The sequence below is a fragment of the Puntigrus tetrazona genome, chromosome 24 (genome assembly GCF_018831695.1).
Source record: "Puntigrus tetrazona isolate hp1 chromosome 24, ASM1883169v1, whole genome shotgun sequence".
Classification (NCBI taxonomy): domain Eukaryota; kingdom Metazoa; phylum Chordata; class Actinopteri; order Cypriniformes; family Cyprinidae; genus Puntigrus; species Puntigrus tetrazona.
In genome coordinates, this window is record NC_056722.1 from 4287393 (window position 1) to 4314290 (window position 26898).

Consider the following 26898-nt stretch of genomic DNA (forward strand, 5'->3'; position numbering starts at 1 on the left):
TAGGTATGTGAAATAAAAGTGCTTAAAAATAAAATAAAATAAAATAAACATTAGGTATGTGAAATAAAAGTGCTTAAAAATAAAATAAAATAAACATTTATTAGGTAAGTGAAATAAAAGTGCTTAAAAATAAAATAAAATAAAATAAACATTTATTAGGTAAGTGAAATAAAAGTGCTTAAAAATAAAATAAAATAAAATAAACATTAGGTATGTGAAATAAAAGTGCTTAAAAATAAAATAAAATAAACATTTATTAGGTAAGTGAAATAAAAGTGCTTAAAAATAAAATAAAATAAAATAAACATTTATTAGGTAAGTGAAATAAAAGTGCTTAAAAATAAAATAAAATAAAATAAACATTTATTAGGTAAGTGAAATAAAAGTGCTTAAAAATAAAATAAAATAAAAAAAACATTTATTAGGTATGTGAAATAAAAGTGCTTAAAAATAAAATAAAATAAAATAAAATAAACATTTATTAGGTAAGTGAAATAAAAGTGCTTAAAAATAAAATAAAATAAAATAAACATTTATTAGGTAAGTGAAATAAAAGTGCTTAAAAATAAAATAAAATAAAAAAACATTTATTAGGTATGTGAAATAAAAGTGCTTAAAAATAAAATAAAATAAAAAAACATTTATTATGTAAGTGAAATAAAAGTGCTTAAAAATAAAATAAAATAAACATTAGATGTATTAAAAATAAAATAAAAAATTAAAGAAAAAAAAAACAATCATTTATTAGGTATGTGAAAAAGAAAAGTGCTTAAAAAATAAAATAAAATAAACATTTATTAGGTAAGTGAAATAAAAGTGCTTAAAAATAAAATTAAATAAAATAAACATTAGATGTATTAAAAAATAAAATACAAAATTAAATAAAACAAAATAAACATTTATTAGGTACGTGAAACAAAAGCGCTTTAAAATAAAACAAAAGAAAAGAAAACATTTAATGTGTGACTTACGGAAAAACTGGAGGTTCAAAGATGGTTTTGATGACCCCGGCGTAGATGGCCAGGATGGACAGCACCACACAGGCCAGAAAGACCAAAGCGAGTTTATTGACGTACTTCACACCGACGAACACCACGAGAGCCATGAGCGTCAGACAACACGTCCCATAAACACGCATGTTATTCAGCATAGCATCCGCCTCCCCGGCCTTCTCCTCCGCCTTGAAGATGGCAGCGCTCGGCACAATGTACGTCTGGGACACAACACACACAAGTTTAGACAACAATATAAAGAGAAACAAATATATATCACCAAAAGATGGGACTGGGGATTATTAGACAGATTCAATCTCTGACAAATAAGAGCTATGTCAGGGGTTTTCAATCTTTTAAATGTCACAGACCCCTAACATGATCAGCATGGAGCAAGTGACTCTCATACTAAAATTTAAAAGACAGCTATATATTTTCATATAGAAATACCCATTTTAGAAGGCAAAAAATGAGATAAATAAATGACTAAAACATTTAATATACTACATGTGTGTAAATGATTTAGAAAATATTTTAAATGTTTTTTTTCCTGTACTGTTCAATTTATTGTTCGTTTAGTCTGATGTTAGATATTTAATTTAAGAATTTCCATTTATTATTTTAACAATGAATTAATTTTATTTTATTTAAAATTTTTTAATTTATATTTATTTTTATTTATATTTATTTATTTATTTATATTTATTATTTATTTAATTTATTTATATTCTAACTAATTAGTGTTGCAATTAATCACATTTGAAATAAATAGTTTTGCTAGCATAAAATATGCTTTTGTGCTCCATTATATTATGTATATAAATACGCACAAAAAAAAAAAAAAAAAAAAAAATTAAAATAAAATCGACAATGTTGCTTAATTTTACAATGACATCAAGCGACGCAAAAGTGCTTAAAAAAATACAAATAAAATAAAAACAAAATAAAACATTCACCATGTCAACTCAACGTATCCAATCATTGGATAATTCCTTAATTGAAAGTGTAAAGTTATTCTTAGATGATCTGTACATCCCAGCAGCTAATTAGCGGTTTCTAAAGTCTCTTGTCTTTGGATTTTCTGGCCCTAATCCGACCGTAACCTTTAACCTCACACACACAGCACTCACCAGGAGGATCTCGATAGTCCCGAGGATGTACATGGCGCCGGCGAACGTTGTGCCCAGATAGAAACACAGCCCCACCGCGCCGCCGAACTCCGGGCCCAGAGGACGAGAGATCATGTAGTACGAGCCTCCGGCTGCACGAGAACATCAGAGAAGAACCTGAAACATCTGGCTGGGGATCTGAGCTTTCTCGATGACATTTCCTGTTTAAATACAAGCTGAAAGCGATACTTTTAATGTGAAGACGCCTTACCTGGAACAACACCGTTTGTAGCAATGGCGCTCATTGATATGGCTGTCAACATTGTCTGGAAAAAAAAAATAAATGTCCATAGTATTTTATCAATTCAGAATTTAAAAAATAAATAAATAAAAATTACGTACGTTTTAACAAATTAATATTAATTCAGATAAAATACATACATTTTAAATAAATGACTTTTCTTATTATTTAAAAATGTATAAACATTTTAATTCCAATGTATAAGTTAATACAAAAGAATGCAATATTTACGAAAATGTGGATCTAAATTTAAATGAATAAAAAAATTTAATTATTCAACAAAAATGTCCACAGGCCTTATTAAAAAAAATATAAATAAAATGTAAATAATTATGCGAAAAATCATTATTATACCCATTCTAAATGTGTAATATTATAAACAATTTAATATTCACTAAATACATTACTTATATTTCTTTATTAAATAATAAAACTAAAGTGACTTTTTATTCTAACGTGCAATATTATATATAATAATGTTTTATTTTAGTAACCATTTTTTAATTGTAATTTTCATTATTATTTAATGAAAAAGTTATTTCCAAAAGCATGTTACATGTATTATTTAGTATATGTTGATTTATTTTTACTTTTATTTGTTTGTATTATTTAATAATAATAATAATAATAATAATAATAATAATAAAAGAAGAAGAACAAGACAACAAAACAAATGTTATAAAAAAATCAAAAAAGTTATTGTACCAAATATATATATATATATATATATATATATATATATATATATATATATATATATATATATATATATATATATATATATAAAATAAATATTTGGTGCAATAACTTTTGGATTTTATATATATATATATATATATATATATATATATATATATATATATAAACTTATTATATTATATTATGTATTAATACGTAAACAGGTCAATGAAACTCAATCAGTATCATATGAAGATAAATGTACAGCACAATAATGAGGTTCTCCTTGTCTAGGGAACGTTTAGTTCTGTTAAAGGTGGTCTGCATCTGGCCGTTATGCAATCAGTGTCTGAGTGTCCTTGAGCCGAGCGTCCAGTCTAAATCCCTGCGTCTCTCTCGCTCTGGACTCCGAGAAGCTGCTGGACTAAAGCCAATTAACTCCAACAGGCTTAACGAGTGAAATAAAGCCGTTTGAATGAAGGAGACGGAGTGATCTTTACTGGACGAACACAGACACTGCACCTGCCATTTATATCCGTCTACACACACACACACACACACACACACACACACACACACACACACACACACACACACACACACACACACTCACACACTCACACACACACACATAAAAAAATTCATATTTTGCTGCCTATTAATAGTAGAGTAGCTGTTAAGTTTAATAGAATAATGCATTAATATGTGCTTAATAACTACTAATAAATAACTATTCTAGCAATATCATAATCGGTGTTAATAGATGCTAAAATAAAGCGGTACCAAAATAAGAATAGCTACAATATACGTATGCATTAAACAAACTGGCCCTTAAACTCAACATGAATCTCGTAATCTTGTCTTTCCCAACTTTTCGACACTTGCAATTAATAAAAACTTTTCCCCATCAAGTCGATATTAAGTCGAGCCGTCCTGCATCACATTAAAGAAGAAAAAGCGGCTGCAAACAGCGCTCTGGTATCGATTCGCCTTCCTACAAACGTCTGTCCATCGCTCATTTATCTCTAGGAGACGAAGCGTACAACGATACTAGTGAGTGAAGGTTGAGGTGAATTAGACGCTTTATAAATACGACTTCAGAGCACCGGAGATTACACACGTGGGAGCGGTGACCTCTGAACCCTTGACTTACACACGAGCAGCACATGGACACGATGATGAAGGACTCCAGGATGCCCGCCGTCCCCACGATCCACGTCATTCGCAGGAAGAGGATCACTCCCAGGATGTTCTGCAGACAGGGCAGGTAGACCCCGATGAACGTCCCCATCTGCGGGCTCTGCAAACAAGAGACGCAATAATTAGGCTAAAAAAAAAAATCTAGAAATGAAAATCCTGAAAGGTAATGGCACAAATAACTGATCTGTAGCATTTAAAAATTATTTTAGTGTCATTTATATTTGATCATTTTTGTATCATTTTATTATATATATATATATATATATATATATATATATATATATATATATATATATATATATAAATATATATATATATATATATATATTTTTTTTATATATTATATATTATAATTATTTTAATTAGTTTTTATTTTTAAATGTAATTTATTTTATTTTTATTTAGTTAAAAATAGTAAAATGTTTGCAATTTATTTGCTAAATTGTTTTAATTATTTTAATTAAAGTTTTTATAATTTTTTATTTCATATTAATATTTATAGTTTATATTAATATTTTAAAATGTTTTTTATGTGTTTAGTAATTTTTTTTTTTTAAATACATCTGTAGTTTTAATTATTATGTTTTTTACTTCAGTTTTAGTTTTAGTTATTTTAGTACTTCAAGTTAAACTACACGAAAAAAAATTGTTGCCTTTTAAACTATATATAAATAAATCCGATGTTTAATTTAATGTGCTTGTAACACTAAAACAATAAAAGTTCAATTTTTATATTTTATTTCCATTAACATTTATTTTATTTCTAGTAAATTTTGCAATTAATTACAAAAAAACAGCATGCAAATTAAACATGACATTTGATACAAAAAAAAAATAAATGTGCATCAATCATTTCTACAGTATAGTTAAAATATTAGAAATCAAAACACTGATCTGTATTAAACCCCCGAACGTAATATTTTGATCTATAAAGAATCAAACCAGTAACCTCAACAGCTCAAATGTCTCCTGAAAGAAGAAACGAGCGCTTCAAAAGTGCTTTGGTAAAGTTGCAATTTTTTAATACATATTTAATTCTTCTCCATAACACACGAAATGCAAACCAGATATAGATCTCACACATTAAATGCTTTCAGCCTTTTAATATACTTAATCCATGTCATCCATCCATATCCGATCAACTGATTGCTTCAATATTAATTTCAAAACTAAAAAAATAAAAATGACCGTAACCAAGCCGTGCACAACCAAAACAAACAAATGCATTTATGTTTCTAAAAGCATACCTGCTCTGCTGGATGGCTCTTGTTCAGATCAACCCTACAGGAATCAAACAAAGATCTTTCCCGATGCAGCGAGCACACATTTTGGACGCAGTCGGAGCATCTCGGGACTAATGAGCGAGTGTTTGTCCAATCACAGATAGACGTCCGGTGACGGGGACTGTGGTTTGTGGCTATCGCCTGGCCATTGCTTCAGCTATTTTACTGACTGTCAGCAATAACCACGAGAACTCAAAAAGCTGCTGCCCGCTGGGCTTGAAGCGGAAATCAAAGAAAAACTCTTACTTTTGTGCATGCGTTAAATAAGCCTTAGACATCGTATTTTATTTAATGTGAACGAAAGGCTGAGAGAAATATATTGGCAACTTTTAAGATCCTATTCGTTCCATTTAAAAGTTCATTTTGTTGTGCATTTTTTGTCATTTTATCTATACATGTTTTGTTTCAGTTTTCATTTTTTGAGCTATTTTAGTACATCTAAATAAACCGGTAACCTCTTAACAATAAGGTTCGTGAGTTCACTACATTTAGCAACAACATCAACCAACAATGTTTATTAAATAATATTAACAAAGATGAATAAATACTGTAATACGCGTGCTGACCGTTGTTTGTTCACGTTAGGTTAGTTAATATATTAACTGATGCTAACAAGTGACACCTTACTGTAAAGTGTTTAAAATTAAATAAATAAAAATGAGAAATGGTAATTAGCTTAAATATATATTTTTAAAAATATTAAATATATGAAAGATATTTTTAGATTTTGCAATTATTATTTAATGCTTGAAAAAAAAATTAATTGCTTTTAGTTTTAGGTAACGATGCTTTACAAAAACCAGAAACCTGCAATAAAACTTAATGTTTTAAAAAAAACATTAAAAAAACAAAAATATTTTTTTAAATCACATAACAATGTTAATATAACGAATGTTTGCTAGTTCTTTTTATCCATTCTCTTTTTATCAGTATTAATAGCAAAAACTAAATTTTACCTCATCAACTAGCTGAAATAAAATAATTTTCTTATTTCATTTTAAATTTTTTACGATATTAATCTCTGAATCGAAACAAATCAGCAACCCCAAACGTGAAAGCTATTTTGCTAGCTGTACAATAACGCCTGGTTCGGAGCTAGCTTTATCGCACTTCCTGTACGGCGGGACGGAAAAATGTAACTTGGAGAAGTTCAGGTCATTTCCGACACGTTTCCGTGAATCCGACATTCCAAGCGATCCGACCTGTATTAATTTCCTGCCGTGTTTCCAGCAGAGGCTAAAGAATGCGGAGAATGTATATCCCATTTGTTTTCGATTAGACGCAGAGCTCATACGTACAGAAAGCTCAGAGTTCAGCCTGTCCTCTAAAGCCGAGTGTTACCTTGACGGCCTGCTTCTTGGCCCCTTCCTCGTCGTCGGCCTCCTCGTGCTCCCGGACGCCCTGCGTGAGGTTGGTGTAGTTGGCCAGTTTGCTGAGCAGAGAAGACACCATGGGATTGCTGTCCATCTCCTCCTGAAAGGGCGAGAGGCCGTGCGTTTGATGATGAACAAACCGCAAACGAAAGCGCGTCCCATAAAAAAAAAACAACAACCCCAGAGTAAAAATACACGCAGGCCCCGAAATCAAAGGACGTAATGACAGCCCTGTCCGTCCCAAATCATGAAGTTATGCTGAAATAAACTTCAGGGACCACGGATCACTTTCTTCGCGATCGTAAACATGAAATGAGAACGTGGAAAACAGAGTAGAGAAAAGCCATGAGGGCTTGAAAACAAACACAATGGGTTTGTTCAGACCTAGAAATAACACTAAACTTATTAAGAACAAATAAATCAAAAGAATCACATTTTTGGATTAAGCAAAAGTATACTCGTTTTGTTGATTTATAGGGCTATATATTTATATATACACATACATACATACATATATATACACATACATACATATATATATATATATATGTATGTACATATGTATGTATGTATATATATGTGTGTGTGTGTAGTATGTTTATTTTGCTAAATAAAGAAAACATGTTTTTTGTTATTAACATATTGTATTAAATTATTTGAAATTCATATTATTATAATGCCAAAAATAATACTTTTAATAGAAAATGTATTGTTGTGATAAAATTTATTGTATATTTTATAATTTAAGTCATATAATAATAAAACATATAATAATAAAACACAAAAATATTCAAAATACATTTGTTGTTATATGACTTCAATTATAAAATATACAATAAAGATGTATTTACTCTATTATTAAAATGATTATTTAACCTGTACTTATATTAGCATTTTAGGTCGTAAATACTTGAAAAATTAAAAAGTCTAATCTAAATTTAAAAATAAATAAATTGAGATTAATTACTTCATAATGTAATGTTAATGGAAAAAATTCATGAAAAAAAGCCAAATGCAAAGAAATCATCAGCAAAAATAAATGAATGAATGAATGAATGAATGAATAATAAATCATCATAATAAATAATAATAATAATAATAATATAAAAATAAATAAATAAATAAAAAATAATAATATATATATATATACACACACTGTTAGTCAAAAAACAGGCAAAAAAACATTATTCAGTAATACTTAATATTTAAAAAGTTATAATATTTTTGTTGTTAACAAAAAATAAATAATAATATATATATATATATATATATATATATATATATATATATATATATATATATATATATATATATATATATATATATATATATATTATATATGAGCACACTGTTAGTCAAAAAACATGCAAAAAAATGTATTTAGTAATACTTGAATGAAGCTTAAAGATAGTACCTCAAAAAGTGCCATGTTTTTCCCATCATACAGATTTCCCTTATCATCATCTGTGTTATTGATGAACGGACTGCTTTCCCTTGGGTTTCCATCGCCTGTATTAGAGAAAGAGAGGAATAAAGACATGATTACAGGTCTTCGTGCTCATCTTGTGTGTTTTCTGGTCGGGCGAATTGTGAAAAAGCAGACTTCCTATGATTGCCGCCGGTCAGACGTAATGATTTTCCTATAATTAGAGCATGATGGTGATCAATGTCCTCCGGTTCACCGGTCAAAGCCCGTGACATATGGTGTCCTGTCACTAAAGCACTTCTAAAAGCTCGAACGTATAGCGGAAAACATGCAATTACTCGCTCAGCGCTTATATATAGAGGCTAAATTGCAGTGCTTTAAATAAACATCTGGACTGGGCTGCGTCACTATAGGATTTATTTTCAGATTACATCGCTTTATTCATTTCCTCAGAGCTATAATTTCAACGCAGCATATAATTCAGATTTAGAACGACACTCTGTTCCAAGGGTTTCTTAGATTAAACTACCGTTAAGCCGCAGATGCCGAATTAAATATATCTCAACAGTTTCACTTTTTAAACGGCAACGTCCGAGAGTGTGCTAATAGTAAACGACAACAAAAAAACTCCATCAAATAAGTCCATGGTTGGCTCGCTTCTCGTTTCTTTTCGGGTAAAAGCATCGGTACAATGCATAAATGTTGTATGATTATGCAACGAAGCCACAAGTGCATGCGAGTCATTTTTCATGCCGCCTGAAACAATAGTGCATTTGCAAACCAGTTGAAAGCGTTTGGTGCACACATTTATGCAGAAGAGTCACGGCTCACTCTAAATACATGCACATTTTTTTTAAGCACCTTTTTAACACAGACATTTATTCATTAAAAGGTGTTGAAAGCCCAAACCGAAACCCTGGCGTTTTGGCATCACGTTTCTACCGGTTCAGCCGCAATCTCCAGTTCTACAGCTCCACCGGAACAAAACACGCTGGCGAGGATGATAACCAAAGCAACTACAAACACGGAAAAGATAGAAAGACAAACAGGGACATGACTAAATATTCTTCTACTACCGTTAACAGAATGTCTCTTAAAATGTTCAACAAGATTCTCAGAGCATTGTCACCAAAAAATATCTCCCATTGCTTGTGTAACCTTTATGTTTCAAAACATTTCCCAACCGAAGCGTCGCCAGGCCTTAGGGTTTCGGGGGATTTAGAAAAAGGAACAATGTTTGCAAAATTCTAAAACGGAACATTCACTTTCTAACGTTAATTTTTAACATTAAAAAATAATTTTATCGTGCAAATATTAAGACTCTTTTTAACAGACTCAGATGCTTTAAGTGCCTTTAGATTTAAAAAGTTCTCTTCAGAAGTGTTTTTTTTTTTTATGGCAGATTGTAAGCAACCCTACAGACCTGAACTGCAGGACGCTCAATAGTCTGGTGTGATTCAGTTCGATTCCTCTGAACCTTCTTTAAAGGAATAGTCCAAAAGCTGCTGAAAATGATCCTCATGCCGTTCAGTGAATACCTGCTCAGCAGTGAATGGGTGCCGTCAGAATGAGAGTCCAAACAGCTGATTAAAACATCCACACCACTCCGGTCCATCAGCTAACACCTGAATTATTGTGGTGTTTTTATCAGCTGATTCTGACGGCACCCATTCACTGCATAGCATCCATCGGTGAGACGCACTGATGGAGTGCTACAGTTCTCCAAATGTATATATATATATATATATATATATATATATATATATATATATATATATATATATATATATATATATATATATATATATATATATATATATATACACACACACACATATATACACACATACACACACACACACATATAGATAGATAGATCCAACTTCATCAGCATCTCGGATGGCCTGAGGTAAATTATGAACTACTTAACTACTCCGCTTTGAGCTGTTAGTATTATAATGTGTTCACACTCACAGGCGCACCTCTGATACTTCAGACACTTGATACAGTAATGCCAAATCTCACGAGATGTGGTCCACTTTCATCAAAATGACCTAGATTACAGATATGCTTACATCACTGCAGACGTCAACTGTTCTAACGCTGCCCGGCGCTCTCGTCCAGAGAAACGCACACCGAGAATGAATGAATAAGCAAAACAGAACGGAAACCATGAATAAATGGAAGGACATTCGGCTCCGGGGGGGGGGAAGAAAAAACAAAACCCATATATACATATTTGCATGATCACAGAGAAAGAAAAATATGCGCAATTGTTGTTATCCATCTAAATAATGCTGCATAAGCTGGAAAATGTGCCGAGTCAAGTTGCCAACTGGAAACTCCTTTACAAAGCAGTCTCAAGCACGGAAGAACCAGACGACTCTGATGGTAGCAGACAAAATGACCTCCAAGTTCATCCAATCAGCAGCACTGCACCGCATGTTCCTGGCTTAAGACGATTTCTTTTCCAGGCATGACAGAGGAGCAGCTTTGGTCCAGTGTTTACAAACACTCTAATTGTAGACATCATGGAAGACAAAAATCAAATATAGCAATAATCTCCCTGAGAATTCAGGCTCCTTAACCACCGAGACTAAACCGGATACCGGTGGTGACAACAATGATGGATTATCAGTGGGTCCTAATAAAAGTGACCCTTCTCACAAACACGCAGTGTTAAGTGATCTGCGTATAAATATGTAAGTTGTTTTGTAGCATTACACAGTGTTTGAGGAAACGTCCGTTGTTCTTGTTGATTTAAAACATTATCGTGATGCATTTCGACCTGCTGGATATAAAAAAAAAAAAAAAAAAAAACTCTGGAGGGGATCTGAGTCGCATTTTTCACACGATTCAAAAATAAAGAAAAAAATAAAAAATAATTAAACAGAACAAAATTAAATTAAAATAAATTAAACAAAATTTAATTAAGATAAAACAATTACATAAACTAAAGAATACAATACAATACAAAACAGAAATCGAAATAAATAAAAGTAAAAAAGTAAATAAAAAAGTCAAGTTTGACAATAAAAATGAATTAAAAAAAATAATAAATAAATAAATAAAAAACTGCGTAAGATAAAAAACAAAAGAAGTTAAAAAAAATAACAACAACAAAATGAGTAGAATATGAAATGGAATCAAAAATGCAAAATCAAATAATAATGATGATGAAATAAACCACCTTGACTAAATACTCAAAATAACCCACCACAGCAGAGTCTCAGGTCCTCAGGGCAATGCCAAGTTCATCAAACTCACTGAGGATCTGTGCATTTAACTGCTCCACATTTATAGTCCAGAGCAGAGAGGCCGTGCAACACACCTTTGATTCACCCTTCACACACGGGCAGTTCACCTTAACCGTTTCCTTTCCAGGCACATAATACCTGGAGTCACTAAGCAACTGTCACAAGAAAGGCTGAAATGAACACGTCAGGTAGAGCAGGTATTACCGGGGACCGTGAATCACAGCCTCTATGGTAAGAAACGGCCGCATACTCTATTTATATCGGCTAAGCTCTCTCTCGTTCTGATCTTTAAGCAGCCTACGAGAGCTTGTTTTACACCGGCTGACTGTGCAAGAGACGCTGGCAGAAAGAGTCACTCCAATCCCCTTATCCAACTCGGATGTCAAGCAATTAGACGACCCCAAGTCTGAAAGTAAATAAGCACACGTATAAATGTCTACAACTGATCATAGTGAGGCTCTCTGGCCACGGCCTTCAAAAATCACACTCGAACTTATAAGATTTTGAATAAATGAATCAATCAATCAATAAATGAATCACTGACCGACAGCAGAAATGAACTGATCAATAAACGGATGGACATTTGGCTCCAGATGAAAAACTGTAGCAATGAATGAATGAATGAATGAGCAAATAAACATCCCTAAAAAAGGTAAAGTTACAAAATTATACAAATGTGTCAATAATGTTCATTTTTTTGTTTGCAACTTATTGATTTTGAATCTTAAAGTCAGCTTTTTCTGTCTTACTTGCATTAAAACTATATCTGGGAAGTTCCCAAAATGTATTAAATGTAATATTTTATATGCTTTTTTGAAACATTTATACCCAAAATATATTAGACAATCCAAAAATAAATAAATAAATAAATAAATAAATAAATAAATAAATATATATATATATATATATATATATATATATATATATATATATATATATATATATACAAACATAATAATGTCTGGTTAAATAATTTTGGTTAATTATAAATTATATTAAAATATTATATTAGTAAATATATATTTGACAAATATTATTCTAACTGATAATAAAGTTACAGAACAGCTATTTTATGTCTACTAAAACTAGTTCAATACAACTACTCACAAAAGTCACTTACACGTAATTTATTAAAACTATATTGTGGTTTACAACAATAAAATGGGTTAAAATCTCTCATTCGTGATGTTTATAAAGTTCCTAAGCAGCAATTTCATGTGTAATAATGTATGAACTACGACTAGTTCAACGCAACTAAAAAAAGTCAGTTTACAATGTTCGGATCAGACAGTATCTTCAAGAAAGATCAAACAACTTCTAAGGTAGTTTTTTTTTTTTTTTGCGTATTAAAACTTAAGTATTCATATTAGTTTGAAAAGACACTTAAAAATAATCCCATTCTGGATAAACTGCAAAGCTCCAGAACAGCAAACTAACCTCTACTAAAGTTAAAAACAGTAAGGTTCATTAATTAAACAATGGCTAAAAACATTAGTAAACATAAACTAAACTAACAAATGACACCTTATTGTAAAGCGTTACTGTAAAAAACAAAAAACTAGTTGAGTGCAACCGGTCACATCTTTCAGAACATCGCTTAAGTCGGTTTAGACAGGCTTATGCTCTGGCTGACAACATTAAAGTGGAAATCATTCCAGATGATTGGGAAACTGCAGAACCGCCATTTAATCTAGTAAAGTATCAACTCTGACTAGTTCACTGCAACTAGCCACATTCACTTAGTCTAAGTGTCACTAAAGTCGGTTCAGACAAGCATATGCTCTGGTTGAAAAATACGTCATTCTAGCTATAATTATAAAGCAATTTCACGTCTGCCGAAGTAAAAACTACAACTAACTCAAAACGTCACTTAAAGTCGCTTTAGATGCTCTGGATGGCTCCGGAAAACTAACTGTACATCTACTGAAGCAAAGAAACGAGATCTGGCTTAACACTTTCAGAAATATCGCGTAAAGTGCGCTCAGAAAAGGCTATATTCTGGCTGACAGCAAAATATCTCTAGCGAAGAAAGAAAGAAGACGAGCTCAGTGCAACTGGTTGCTTTAGAGAAGTTTTTCAGGGTATGCTCTTGACTGATTATATTAAAACACTAATAGTCACGTCTTTCTAAACGTCACTGACCAATGCCCGGCTGACGACATTAAAACGGCAACCACCTGAGATGATCCAGAAGAGCAGTCGTCCACTCGCTGAAGTAAAAACGAGATCCAGCTCAACATCGCAACTTTGACTTAAACCAACGGCATTAAACCCAACAGAGCGGCGCTACTGACATCCACAGCCGTCACCGAATCCAGGACGCCGAGCACTTACCCCGCGGGCAGGAGCTCGACCCCGGCTCCATGCTGATGGAGAGAGAGGCTGAGATGGGTCTGCCGAGGGTCCCTGGAGAGACGCGCTCAAAGGGCTTCAGACGCACTCCGCTATCAGCGCTCTGAAGATCAGCGCCTGTGACGCCGCCAATAAAACCTCAGAGACATCAGTCCCTGAGCGCTTGATCCCTGATCTAAAGCACTCACCCAGACACGGGGGAGGAGCCAGAGACAGAGAGAGAGAGAGAGAGAGAGAGAGAGAGAGAGAGAGAGGGGGATAAACAGATAGAAAGGTAGGAAAGTGATTGATGGAGGAGACTAAAGAATCGCTCTGAATGATTGGAATGGCATCTGGAATAATGTGACCTCTAACAAGACGTATCTGATATAAGAGAGCAGGGGAAACTAGGTACATATTGGTACTGTCTGTGATGAAAATGCATTTGTCAAAAACTGTCAACAGAAACAAATAATAATAAAAAAAAAAGGAATACTAGCACTAGTACTACTACTACAATTTAAAGAATTATTTTATATAATTATATACAATAATTAATTACATATTACAGTAAAACATGTTTTAGAAAAAAGTTTATTGTATTGTTTTTGGTTTTGTTATCGTGTTTTTTTATTGTGTTAACCTAATCAAAATATTAATTTATTTATTTATAATGCATTTATTTATATATTTATTTAGTGATCAAATGACATAGCATAGCCATGCACGGTCCTTCTTTTTACAAATTATAAATAAATAAATTATTTTATGCTACGGTAAATTAATTTGCTTTTTATTTGTAATGCATTTATTTAGTATTTTTATTTAGAATAAAAATTTGTATTTGCTAAATGCATGGCATGTTCATTTTTATTTTTCAAAAAATTTTATGAACAATATTAAGGTTTAAATGTTTAAGGAAAGTTAACAATTTAAATGTTTGCCTGTTTATATTTACATAAAAATGTTTAAAAGTACATTATATAGATATACTGTGCATGTATACACACCAACAAAAGAAATATAAATTAAAAAATAATAATTAAATACAATAACGCGTGTCTGTAATATTACATTATTTTCATTATTCAAAAAAAGGAGCTCGAGGTGGTGTTTATTACAGGAACTCACTTTACGAGAGCCATATTAATTGCTGCTCATCTAGTGGCCGTTCATCATCATGTAAACTAGGTAGTAATCACTTAACCAGATTAACCAAATCCTGTCCTTTTTAGAAAGTGTAGCAGGACCTGAGGAAGGAAGGCCCACACAGGCAGAAACTCTTCATTTACAACACTGACCTAAACACGAGGGAGAAGGTTACAGGTTAACTATACGCCAAGTGTACTTAAGAAGCAGACGGTAAACCCTCAAATACAAGCAGGGAGCATTAAAAGTATGAAGTGGGAACGTTTACGGTGTAATTAAAAGCACAGACACAGGCTTGCATATTAATATTGGAAAGGGTTTTTCTGTGGGTTTGTCCTTGCTAGCGGTGCTCCAACGTCAGCGGCGCTGTAAGCTGTTAAAGCCTTCAGGTAAACGAGCGCGTGTTACGTAACAGAGCATGCTGGGATTGAAGGGGGGGTGATCTCACACACACACACCCCCTGATGAGTGTCAACAGCACACAAAAACTGATCACTTCGGTTCATTTCTACAAATCATCTATATGATCACCAGAAGAAAAAAAACAATGCCTGTGTAGAAATAAAATCTCTATTCATTCTCCTAGTCATAGTCAACATAGCATGTTCAATACTAATATTCATGTTATTATTGAAGTGATATGAAATTATTATTATTATTATTATTATTATTATATTTTAATAACATTGCTTTTTTGTATTATGATGATGAATTATGATTTTATGTTACAATATATGTATTTGACAATTTCTATATTTTATTTCCTTATTATTATTGTTATTATTAAGAAATATAATTACAGCAGCAAATTAAAAAAATAGTAATATAATTATTTTCATATTTAATATTATTAAGTTGGTATTTGTTAATATTTTACTACAGACATATTACTACTTAATGTACATTTTATGTTGTTAATATTTTCATGCTTAGAATAAAAATAAAAATAAAATAAAAAAATAATGTATACACACATACATACATATACACACAAAGTAGGTAGCCTTACATTAATACTTAAGATCATTACATACATACATATACATACACATGCATACATGCATACTTTTATTTATTGCAATTATTATTAATAATAATAATAATAATAATAATCACATAAAAAGAACTGTAGTCCAAAGCCCAGTACTGAGGATTTGATTTCTGTCATTATTTCTGTCACACACACACTTCCTCTGAGCCTACAGAAAATAAAGAAGCGGGACACAAGGATGTCATTTCATTTAACACTATTATGAGAACAGAAATCAACCGTGTACATGACTAAATGAAACGAACCTTAAACAATTCCATGGACCCATCAAAACAAGCTAAACAAAGAAGTGAGGGCCTCAAGTCAAATGCAGTTAATCTGCCAAAACAAATAAGACGTCATTTGTGCAAATGCAATCTCTTATGCAGAGGTTGGAGAACGAAACTGAAACACTGGCCAATTTAGTGTTGGACGTGTCATGATTAAACTTGAGCAGCCTGGTGGCCAATCGGCATGGATCGCTCATTCCTCCAGTAAGAGCCGAGCGTGAAGGTTTAATTAGCAGAGTAATGGCACAGTCTTGGTGATGCATCAAGAGCCACGGTAATGTCAGCATACAACCAAGAAGGACCAACCACATCCAACAGGAGTAACTGTGGACTCAAGAGGAAGCTGTCTGAAAGGGTGCCAAAAAACATAAAACCACAGCTGCCCAACTCACCTCAACCGTCCTGATTCCACCAAAACCGTCCTTCGGGAGCTCCACAGGGTCAATATGCACGGCCGGGCTGCTATAGCCAAAGCTTTGGTCACTCGTGCCGATGCCAAACGTCGGTTTCAATGGCACTGGAAAACTTGGGCTGTGGACAATGTGAAGCATGCATTGTTCTCTGATGAGTCTTCACTGTCTTTCGGTGTGGACAAGCCCCAAAGAAGCTTACAACCCAGCATGTCCAGAGTGAAGCATGGGGGTGGATCGCTGATGGTTTGGACCCGATGCTTGTACTAGATGCGTGCTTCACTGCCAAGGACTACCAAACCATTCTGGAGGACGACGTGCACCCGATGCTCCAACGATTGCATCCTAAAGGCGGTGCCGTGTATCAGGATGATAATGCACCAATACACACAGCAAGATGATGAGCATGAAAGTGAAGTTGAACATCTCCCACGGCCTGCACAGTCACCAGATCTAAATATTATTGAGCCACTTTGGGGTGTTCTGGAGGATCGGGTCACTATTCAGCAAGAAGAACGGCTCAGACTCCCTCTGACCACCGTGCAGGACTCGTATCTGTCATTTCCCAAGACCAACTGATCCTCTATTGGCCGCAAAAGGAGGCCCTGCACCATACTAATGAAGGACTGTGGTCTAAAACCAGGCTTTTCGTTTTCATTGTCCAACCTCCGCATCTCTAAGCATGTATTTCTCCAGCAGAGGGAGTCGGCGAGTCACTGATAATGATGGACGAGCTTCAAATCAGTCTGTTCTGCTGTTACCTGAACACGAGTTCAAATTGCATGCTACTCACTACAGCGTACGCTTGACTTCTCCTTCCGTTTCAATTGCAAAGGCCGAAGCAGAAGGGAAAGCATCTCGTTATTTACTTGAACTTGATCGGCCTTGAAAAGACAATAAAGATGCAAAGCGACGTAATAAAAACACCGTTTAAGTCACGCATAAGCGTGTGTTCGTTAAGATGCGTAATCGGCTTCGTAACAGACTCCCGGTTTCCGTGCGTCAGCCAGAGCTGTAAAACTCGGGAGTAATTTCATCTCGATGCAACGGCAGCGGTGAATCGGCGCAGCGGGAATAACAAGCACAGATTAAACCCAGAGCAGCTACCGCCGTCCAGGTCATCCTCCTGCGCTCAATAACACCGACATGACGGAGCAGGACTGAGAGGCCAGTGTTCCAGAACAAACCTCTTATTGTTAAATCGATTTTTTTATGACCAGTTACGTTATATTTAACTGCTTTTTAAATATAGCACTTTCAGTTACCATTGTGTATGAAATGTGCTACATAAATAAACCAACCTCGCCAAGGTATTTAATAAGGGCGCACCTAGAAAACACAGAATAAATCAGTCAACCAGGGTTATTAGTTCAAACTAAAAGCATCAAATAAAAATAAACATTAAATAAAAGAATGTATTACATTTTTTTTTTTAAAGCGTCAACTTTTTTCCCACCTAGCTGTCCAGTTTTTTATTTTTTGGTTTTTCATTTCATATTTCTGTTCCTTTTTATTTTAGTTATATTCAATTTTAGTGAAGATCGCATTCTTTTAAATGTGATTATATTTGTCATTCATTTTTATTTCATTTGTGTCATTTATTATTATTGTGAGTTATTATCAATTATTAAATTAAACGAAAGTGGCAAATTTGTTGCCTCGACAAGTAGCTGAAATGTCATGGTTTTTTTAAACATTTTATTTATTTATTTCTTTTCTGTTGTAATTAACTACAATAGCACTGACTGAAATAATTAAAACTACAAGTGAAATAAAAAAACATTTTTTTTTTTTTACATTTAAGTATTTCATTGTTTTTGTCAAGTTTTATTTTACATTTCATTTTTACTATCTATCTATCTATATACACACAACACACACATATATATATATATATATATATATATATACATATATATACACACATATACATATACACACATATATATATATATAAAATGCTTCTCATTTAGACATTATGAATATTATTTCTGTATCTATTTCTTTTTCTAGTCCATGATGCACATGCATTATTTTATATATATACATAGTCACACACATACACACACACACATATACACATACATTTACTTTTAGAAATGGATGCAGAAATCATATTCATAATATTATAACATTTCAATGTTTGTCCAAATGAGAAGCATTTTTTTGACATGGCTAACCCTGACTAACATCAAGGGACCAATAAACGGACAAGAAAAGAGACTCCATGAGTAGACCCAGGCCTGTAAAACATTCAAAGCCTTACAAGGCGACGGGACCCTCAGCGTCTTATTATTAGCACGAGCACTACATTAATAAGGCTGATTGTGCTCCGTTATCTGCTCTAAACGCTCACAGCGTGAAGGTTACTTCAGGTCGTTGGAGAAGAAGCCAACCTGCTGAAGGAAAATGTGAAAATGTCTGGCCGTTCCTTTTAGGCTGTAAAACTGAAAGTCTGGGTGGAAAGCTGGGAAAGGGAAAGTGTCCGTCAGAGGATGTGTAGTCGGAGGGTCAGAACTCGCAGCGTTTCAGCGGCAGGGAAACACACACAGACTCTTATCGGCCGCAGCACATGGAGACAGAATCAGCCTGCCAGGAAACAGGAAGACGAGAAATGTGCTCAACACTTCTGAAAGGGACTGTATGAGGGATTCGGACCAGCTCTTGTTGGAGTGACCCGTGCATTTCATTCAGAACAGTAGTGAAGGAAAATTAAATATTTCATTATTTACTCGTTATCAACATCGACTACACTAAAATTATGAAGACATGTCTGTTTATTGAAATGAAGCTAAAATAAAACACAGGCCTATTGGAGGAGAAACCCATTTCAATAGTTAAGCACTAATATTACTAACTGGAAAACGATAATAAAACTCAAAAATAAAAAAAAAGGTTAAAAGGAAACCTAAATATATATTTAACAATCTAAAACAAACAACCAAAAAAAAAAGCAAATTAATTACAAAAATGAAAAGTAAAAATGCACAAAAAATAGAAAATTTAAAAGTATAAAAATAAAATCTAATTCGAAAATATGAAGAAATACTGAAATAATACTGCTTTCTTGTTATTCCAAATCCATACAGTAGGCCACAATTTTTTTCTGTTTTTTTATCTTCAGTATTTTTGTCTTGTTTTCCAATACAAAAAAAAATTCTTACATTAAGATCCATTTAGTAAAGAAGCAAAATAACAATAGTTTTTTTCCAGAAAGAAAAATATACAAAAGAAGCATAAAACTTTTGTGCATAAACTTAAGTATTTGGGGTATTTCTTAACAATATATTCAGTTATTTTATTTCTCAGGTCAGTGTACACCCTAGTGTGTTAATATGAATTTACTGTATTTATTTATTTTGTTTTTACAGGTATTTTACCCTTATTTTGAATAATGCATTGTGTTTTATTGAAAGAAATGTCTTAAGCTTAACAGAAATTGTAGTATTTCTACGTGTTGAATATTTGTACTGACAAACAACTAAAAAAAAATATTATATTGACATATTTTTGCAGCAAAAAAATAAATAAATAAAAATACAATGAGTAAATAAAAGGATCCATATGGCCTAGGAAGTATATTCAAAGTTATATAATTCACCAAAATGTCATTTCTAAATGCCATGGACAAGTTTTTCCACGAATAGCCAACATTTTGGTCAGTTCCTTCCATAAAACATCTGAGCATTCTCCTTTTGTGATCAGCCGAAAACAGCACAGGGTACAATCTGGACGATCTGCCGCTTTAAGAAAACAGTGCAGAAGGTTTTATCTGTGACGGTGAAAACCAAAACGAACACGGCCAGGTTCATCAGATGAATGAGGAGGAATGTACGGCGTTAGGGTTCGTCTCACAAACACAGCGCAGGATTTCCACGCTCTCCACATCTGGTCGGAGTTACAGTGACGTCATGGGAACACAAAAACTACAAAACACGTCCTAAAAAGTCGCCGTGCTCTCGCCGATGTCAGGAGTGAAAGCGCAGCTTAAAATCAATGAGTTCAGGTTCAAGGTGAGCTGGGACAAACGAGTCTGCTGCTTTGTAACATATACACTGTGGTAGATATATTTGCATGCACTGTTTTACATTATTTACACGGGAAAAGGACGGGAGAAACGTGGAGTGTTAGGGAAAACAACGTAAAAAACACAGCGTGGAATTTAATTTCCATGCAATACAGCTCGTCCAATCAGAAAAGATTTTTTTTTAATTGTTTTTAATTCAGAGGTAAAGCTTTTCTCCAACGATTCAATTGAAAATCATAACGCGAAGATATTACTTTTTACATTTTTCTATGGTTTTTGCATGGATACCAGCCGTAAGGACGTCTATATTCATTTATTTAAGGCAGAAGAAATGTGAAACGTTACGAAAATATAGAGGGGGAGGTTTATAAAAAGAAAAACATGTTATGCTTTTAAAGGTTAGCGGTATAAAGTATAACTGAGTAAATGTTTCATAATGTAAAGCTGCTTTAAATAATAAAAATTCACTGCAAAATTATTAAAAAAAAAAATCGGGTAGCAACTATTTTTAAAGTGTAATTTTTTTATTTATTAAAAAAATTGTTGCTTTTCTGGTAAAAAATTACTGTATTATTACAAAAAAAAATCCATAATCCAATTAATTAAATGCTTAATATATATATTTTTATTTTTTTATTATTTTTTTTTTGGTAAAACATGAAAAGGGTTTCCTTGCCATATTCAATCTCGTCCTGTCTGACTCTTTTTCGATGTGTGCTTAGTCTTTCCCTAGTAAGCGGTCGTGGTTTCGTAACCGACCGGTGACACGCAGATATTTGAATCCTCCCTCATTACACACACTACACACGAGACCTGACCTTTAGCAGTGAGTTCATCCAACCGCCAAGCACTTCACATCCATGTAGAAACTCATTATTTTCCGTGCATGCTTTCAAAATCCTCCCTACGCGTTAAACAAACACCGCCTGCTCTCCGCAAAACATCTGTCTCTCCGCAGCGTTGAAAAGTCGACGCTGCTAACCTTAAGCATGAATCAAGAGGTTTACGAAACAGGGTGGAATCGTGATTCACTGCCCTGGAATCATCAAAAATTATATTTCAGGGCCACTAACAACGGTTATCATGCGCGCAAGCTTAGTTTAGGACGTGGATGTTTTTAATAATCATCTTGCTTTGCGCCGTCGAATCAGCAGAAAACCCGGAGACAAATGTGCACCGTATCGGTTGGATGCACGCTTCCAGTGTTTCCTGCAGCACCGCGTACGCTGAAAAGCAGGTTTAACGAAACGCGATCAAACAACGCATGTAACTATATTTATTCTCGCTGAGCTGAAAGCTTCGAGTAGATAAAGCGCACGCTGAGAGGGTTTACGGTTACTCTGTTATTCAATTTCAGGTTGCCTTTTTCATGGGTGGAGATCTGGAATAATTGGATACAGATGTCGGCCGCAGAGCCGTATCCTAGTAATATGTAATCAGGCAGAAACGCGGGGAGTGAGAGTGTCCTTATCTGTGAGGAGACTCTCGCGGTTAGGGCCGCCGTGGGCCGTGACCTTCATCTGTAACGTCCCAAAAGATATGCAGACAAAGAGCAGCTCCAGAGATTACGCTGAACGTGAAGGGTGGGGTCTTAAACTCCCACCGGCGGGAACCAACAGGAAGCAAGCGACGTGACAAATCAATAGCATTGACTGGAATCTGAGTCCGCGCTCGTCTCGCAGGAGAGTCAGGGGAAGAAAAACAGCCGTTGCACAACGCTGAAAACTGCCCCGCTTACATAAGCCTTAATATGCGTGCAGTTGCTCTACCGAGGCCGTGCAATTTGGGCCGTAATTGTAAGCCAGGCTAGCAATTAGCGGGAGAAAAGCCATCAGCTGGTGCATCGTGTAATGAGGGTCAGTTTCTGAAGATGAACTCGGTGACCGGTGCTTATTACGCGGCATAATAAAACTTCAGGCTGGCGCGAATAAATGCTGGGAAGTTTTTTTCCTCAAACAGAGGAACCATTGCTTAACCTACGAGTAAGCAGATATATTCAGAATCTTTAATGCATCAAGTTTAATAATAATGTAAATAATTAGTTTAAGAAAATTCATGCTGTTCAAAACTGATTTTTAAAAAAAAAAGTAAAAATAAATAATAAAAAAAAAATATATATATATACCGGTATATTATATTATATTATATTATATTATATATATATATATATATATATATATATATATATATATATATATATATATATATATATATATATATATAATTTTTTAAAGAATTTAAAACAGGTAGAACTTTTGACTGAACCTTAAATATTAAATAATTATGAACATTTCTATCCTGATGTCCTCAAGAGACAGTAAACACAAAGTTAGTCCATAATAAAGTCTTTCAGAAAACTTAACATCTAAATACAGCTGTACATTAAAATACTACTCATGATGAAGATTAGGGTTTAATTTAAAAAGGCTTTTGCTTACATTTGCAACCAACTAAAAAAAAAAAAAAAAAGAAAAGTGTAATGAAAAAGACGTTCAGAAGACTTACCATTAAATTATGTAATAATACATGAACAAATATTGCAATAAGCATTATGGTGATTCAATGTTTGTTTGTTTTTTCCTCACAAAAACCACAGTGAATTTATCATGATATGAATCACAGCTAATTATCTTTACTATCCTACTGCCCTAAAAAGACAACGCTCACAAGAGAAAACTGTTTTAAAAGTGCAATTAAATATTTCGTGCTTATTCAGCAAATCAGCCTTTTATTTGGCACAAGAAGGATGCCGGGAAACTCTGCCAATGAGTGTAGAAATAACAGCTACTCTGTTCACTGCCGTCATTTATGCAATAAATGCACAAATATTTGTCTCCGTTTAGCACATCCAGCGACGACGTGCACTCAAAGAAACATTGAACGACCGACACAAAGCCCACGAGCTGACAAAAGATGCAAGAAAAACATCACATGAGCTTGTCTTCAGCACAAGCTCCTCTCACCCATGTGAAAAGAGGAAAAAGAGAAGGCGTGTTCGCTCCGAGAGAGAGAGAGAGAGAGAGAGAGAGAGAGAGAGAGAAAACAAGCTCCGGACAGCGACCCGCTCAGTTAACCTGAAGCAGATCCAGCCGCGCTGTTTAGATTCAGTCTGGAAAACTCTCAGAGGGAACATCTCACCTACGGCTTCTTCATCTTCCTCCTTCAGGACGTTGTTGTCATCCGAGTCTTCCTGAGAGGACTTTCTGCCATCATCCACGGGGACCACGGTGAAGTTGGTGGGCATTTTCTCACCATGTGAGGCGTCTGTGTTTCTCCTTATCTGTCCGTCTCACCCTCTGCCTCTCCTCCTCTGCGCTGGCTTGTTTGAGCAGTGGTTCGAAGTTCTCAGTTGTGCTCCTATCTCTTTGACACCGGCTCGACCATGTGACCAGCATGCCTCCATATAAGGAGGCGGGAAAGCCCCGCCCAGTGGGCCGTCCTTAACTCACACAGGAGCTGCCGTCTCCTTTCTCGCCTGCGGCAGAGTGAACCTCCACAGACACAACAACACGCCAGATAAAGGAAGCTATTGATTACGAACCTCTTCTAGAAACTTCCTCCCAGGTCAACAGGGTTGCTATCGGTGAACAAAACTGAAATCATCGCAGTCAGATTTGATGCACTTGAAGCACAATAAATGTCAACCAGAAACAACTAAAATAAATAGTTTAAAAAAGAAAACATTTCTCATTTTTGTTCAGTTTAACTGACACATTAAAATAACTACAACAGAATAATAATAATAAAAAAAAAAAACTACTTTTCAAAAAACTAACAAAAATATAATTGAAAAAACCTGCAAATTTAAAAGTGATTGTTTAATGCACGTATGACATGCAAATTAAATATTTTACTTTTTATGATTAAATTTTATTACATTTTTTTTGACTGACTGAAGAAGTAGTAGTAGTATTAGTAGTCTTTCTACTATCACTAAAATTATTTATCATTTTTTTTATATTGTTTTTGAAAGAGGTCCCTTATACTCAACAAGGCTGCATTAATTCGAATCAAAATTCAGTAAAATATTAATATTGTGAAATGGTTTGTGAAATGTTTTTTCTATGTGAATATTAAATGCGCAGCACCATTACTTTAGAAATCAGAAATCATTCTAATATGCTGATTTGCTGCTCAAAAACATTTGTGATTATTATCAGTGTCGAAAGCAGCAGTAAAGCTAAATGTTTTTATTTTATATTTCAGGGTCATTTATTGAATAGCACTTTTAAAAGAACGGCATTCATTTGAAATAGAAATGTTTTCTGACATATTTAATATCTTCACTGTCCTTATTTACTAATTTCTGTGTCCTTCTCGAATAACAGCAAAAAAAAAACTAAACTGAAAGGTAGTATTAATCATACTACAAATGTAAAATCTTGCAAACCCATTCATGACCAAAAAGCAAGTGAAGTGTGTCATTTGAGCAGCAATAGCAGTACTAAATGAAACTGCAAAAACTACAAATGACTGCATGTGATCCTGGGGTAGATGGAAGTGGTTTAACGTTACCGTAAACCGGTTTGTGAACCACGTAAATCACGCTCTCCCATGAGAACAATGCAGACACGAGGCCACGAACACAGCGGCCTATCATTAAAGCAGCCCAGCGGCATAGCTCTGTGGTTACAGACGCTTATTTATTTCGCACGAACAACACAAGACTTGACATACGGCAGGATCTTTAGTAACGCACGGCCGCAATAGTCTTTTTGTCTTCACGAGCCTTGACGTACGGTTCAGTGCAGAGCAAAGACAAGCCTGCACTGGCCGCGTAAAAAACGTTTTAAAAGGCTATTCAAATCTAGTCAGACCTGAAACACTTAGTAAAAACACTGGTAAGTTTTCTGCTTGTTTTTTAGGGTTGTGTGAATTTCCTCAACTGTGTTACGCAGCAGAGGCCGCGTTCTTGGAAGATGATTTGTGGAATTAAGAAACACCTGCAGCATTCTCCGCCATGCTTCACCTGGATCAAACAAGCCTTGTGAAAAACTAGTAAACCTGAGCATACCCTGTTAAAAGAGTACTTATTAAGGATTTAATAAATAGAATATACTCAATTGCAAACTGAATGTAAGGCTTTTAGACACTTAATTGCATTTGCAAATATATATATATATATATATTTTTTTTTATATATATGTTTTTTTTTTTTTTGAAATTATTTATTTATTTTTTTATTCCACTAAAATAGGACCCGAGTACATCTTTTTATGTAATTTTACAATGAATTAGCATTAAAGTATACTGCCAAATATACAGACAAGCATATCGTTTTTTGTCATTTCAATTGAAAATAATGTCATTTGTAATAAAGACATTGCAATTTAGTATTTAAAAATATATTCATGTTAAATGTAATATTGATTAATGCACTACTTTACAAGTCTTTTAGATGTTCATTTGTTTGTCTACATTGAAGCACTTTTGACTTTGATTACAATTTAAAATGTGCATTAAAGCATTTTCTTTTCCTTTTGAATTAAATGTTAATTCACTTGATTTTATTGCTAAGGCGCACTCACTTAAGTGAACTTACAAGTCAGTGAGATTGTTTATTTATATATACGGTTATGATATAAAATGAGAAATAATGTTTTATCGTTTTCTTATGAGGTGCACATTCAATACACATAAGCGCACGTATTTTTCACGAGGAATGCACACGCTTATAAGAGAAGAATAAAAGGTTTTAAATGTTTAACGTAGCAACGATAAGCTTCATAATTCGCAAATGAGAGCTTCATTATGTCTTCTGTGAAAGTCAGCGGCTCGGCCGGGAAACTTATCTGAAAGTGGCTGAAAGTTCTGTCAATATTTCTTGTGAAAAGGGGATACAAGACTCCTGATAGCGCAATCGCTCCAGATAACCACACAAACCCCACATACTATGTTTTTCACCTGTCGTCTGGTACAGCAGGTTAAAATGGTGCGCAGCGTTCCTCAACAACCCACGATTTGAGCAATAACTCATGTCTGCGGGAACAAACCGGAGCCATAAATGATTAGCAAAGAGGAAGTCAGCGCAGACATCAGTAA

At 33.8% G+C, this 26898-nt stretch overlaps 1 protein-coding gene across 6 annotated transcripts in view; it reads right to left on the reverse strand.

Annotated features, from left to right (window-relative positions):
* slc12a7b (solute carrier family 12 member 7b) overlaps window positions 1–26898 on the reverse strand; it is a 58838-nt gene that overhangs the window by 22161 nt on the left and 9779 nt on the right. For 4 of the 6 annotated variants that reach the window (XM_043226586.1, XM_043226589.1, XM_043226585.1 and 1 more), the window contains exons 2-7: window positions 8351–8445; window positions 6905–7036; window positions 4234–4380; window positions 2373–2427; window positions 2123–2253; window positions 972–1213 (exon numbers count right to left, since the gene is read on the reverse strand). In XM_043226586.1, coding sequence (XP_043082521.1) covers window positions 972–1213; window positions 2123–2253; window positions 2373–2427; window positions 4234–4380; window positions 6905–7036; window positions 8351–8445 — 802 coding nt within the window. Of the gene's footprint in view, window positions 1–971; window positions 1214–2122; window positions 2254–2372; window positions 2428–4233; window positions 4381–6904; window positions 7037–8350; window positions 8446–13953; window positions 14102–23994; window positions 24366–26898 lie in introns of those variants that run through there. The other 2 variants (XM_043226587.1, XM_043226591.1) reach the window with 2 other exon arrangements.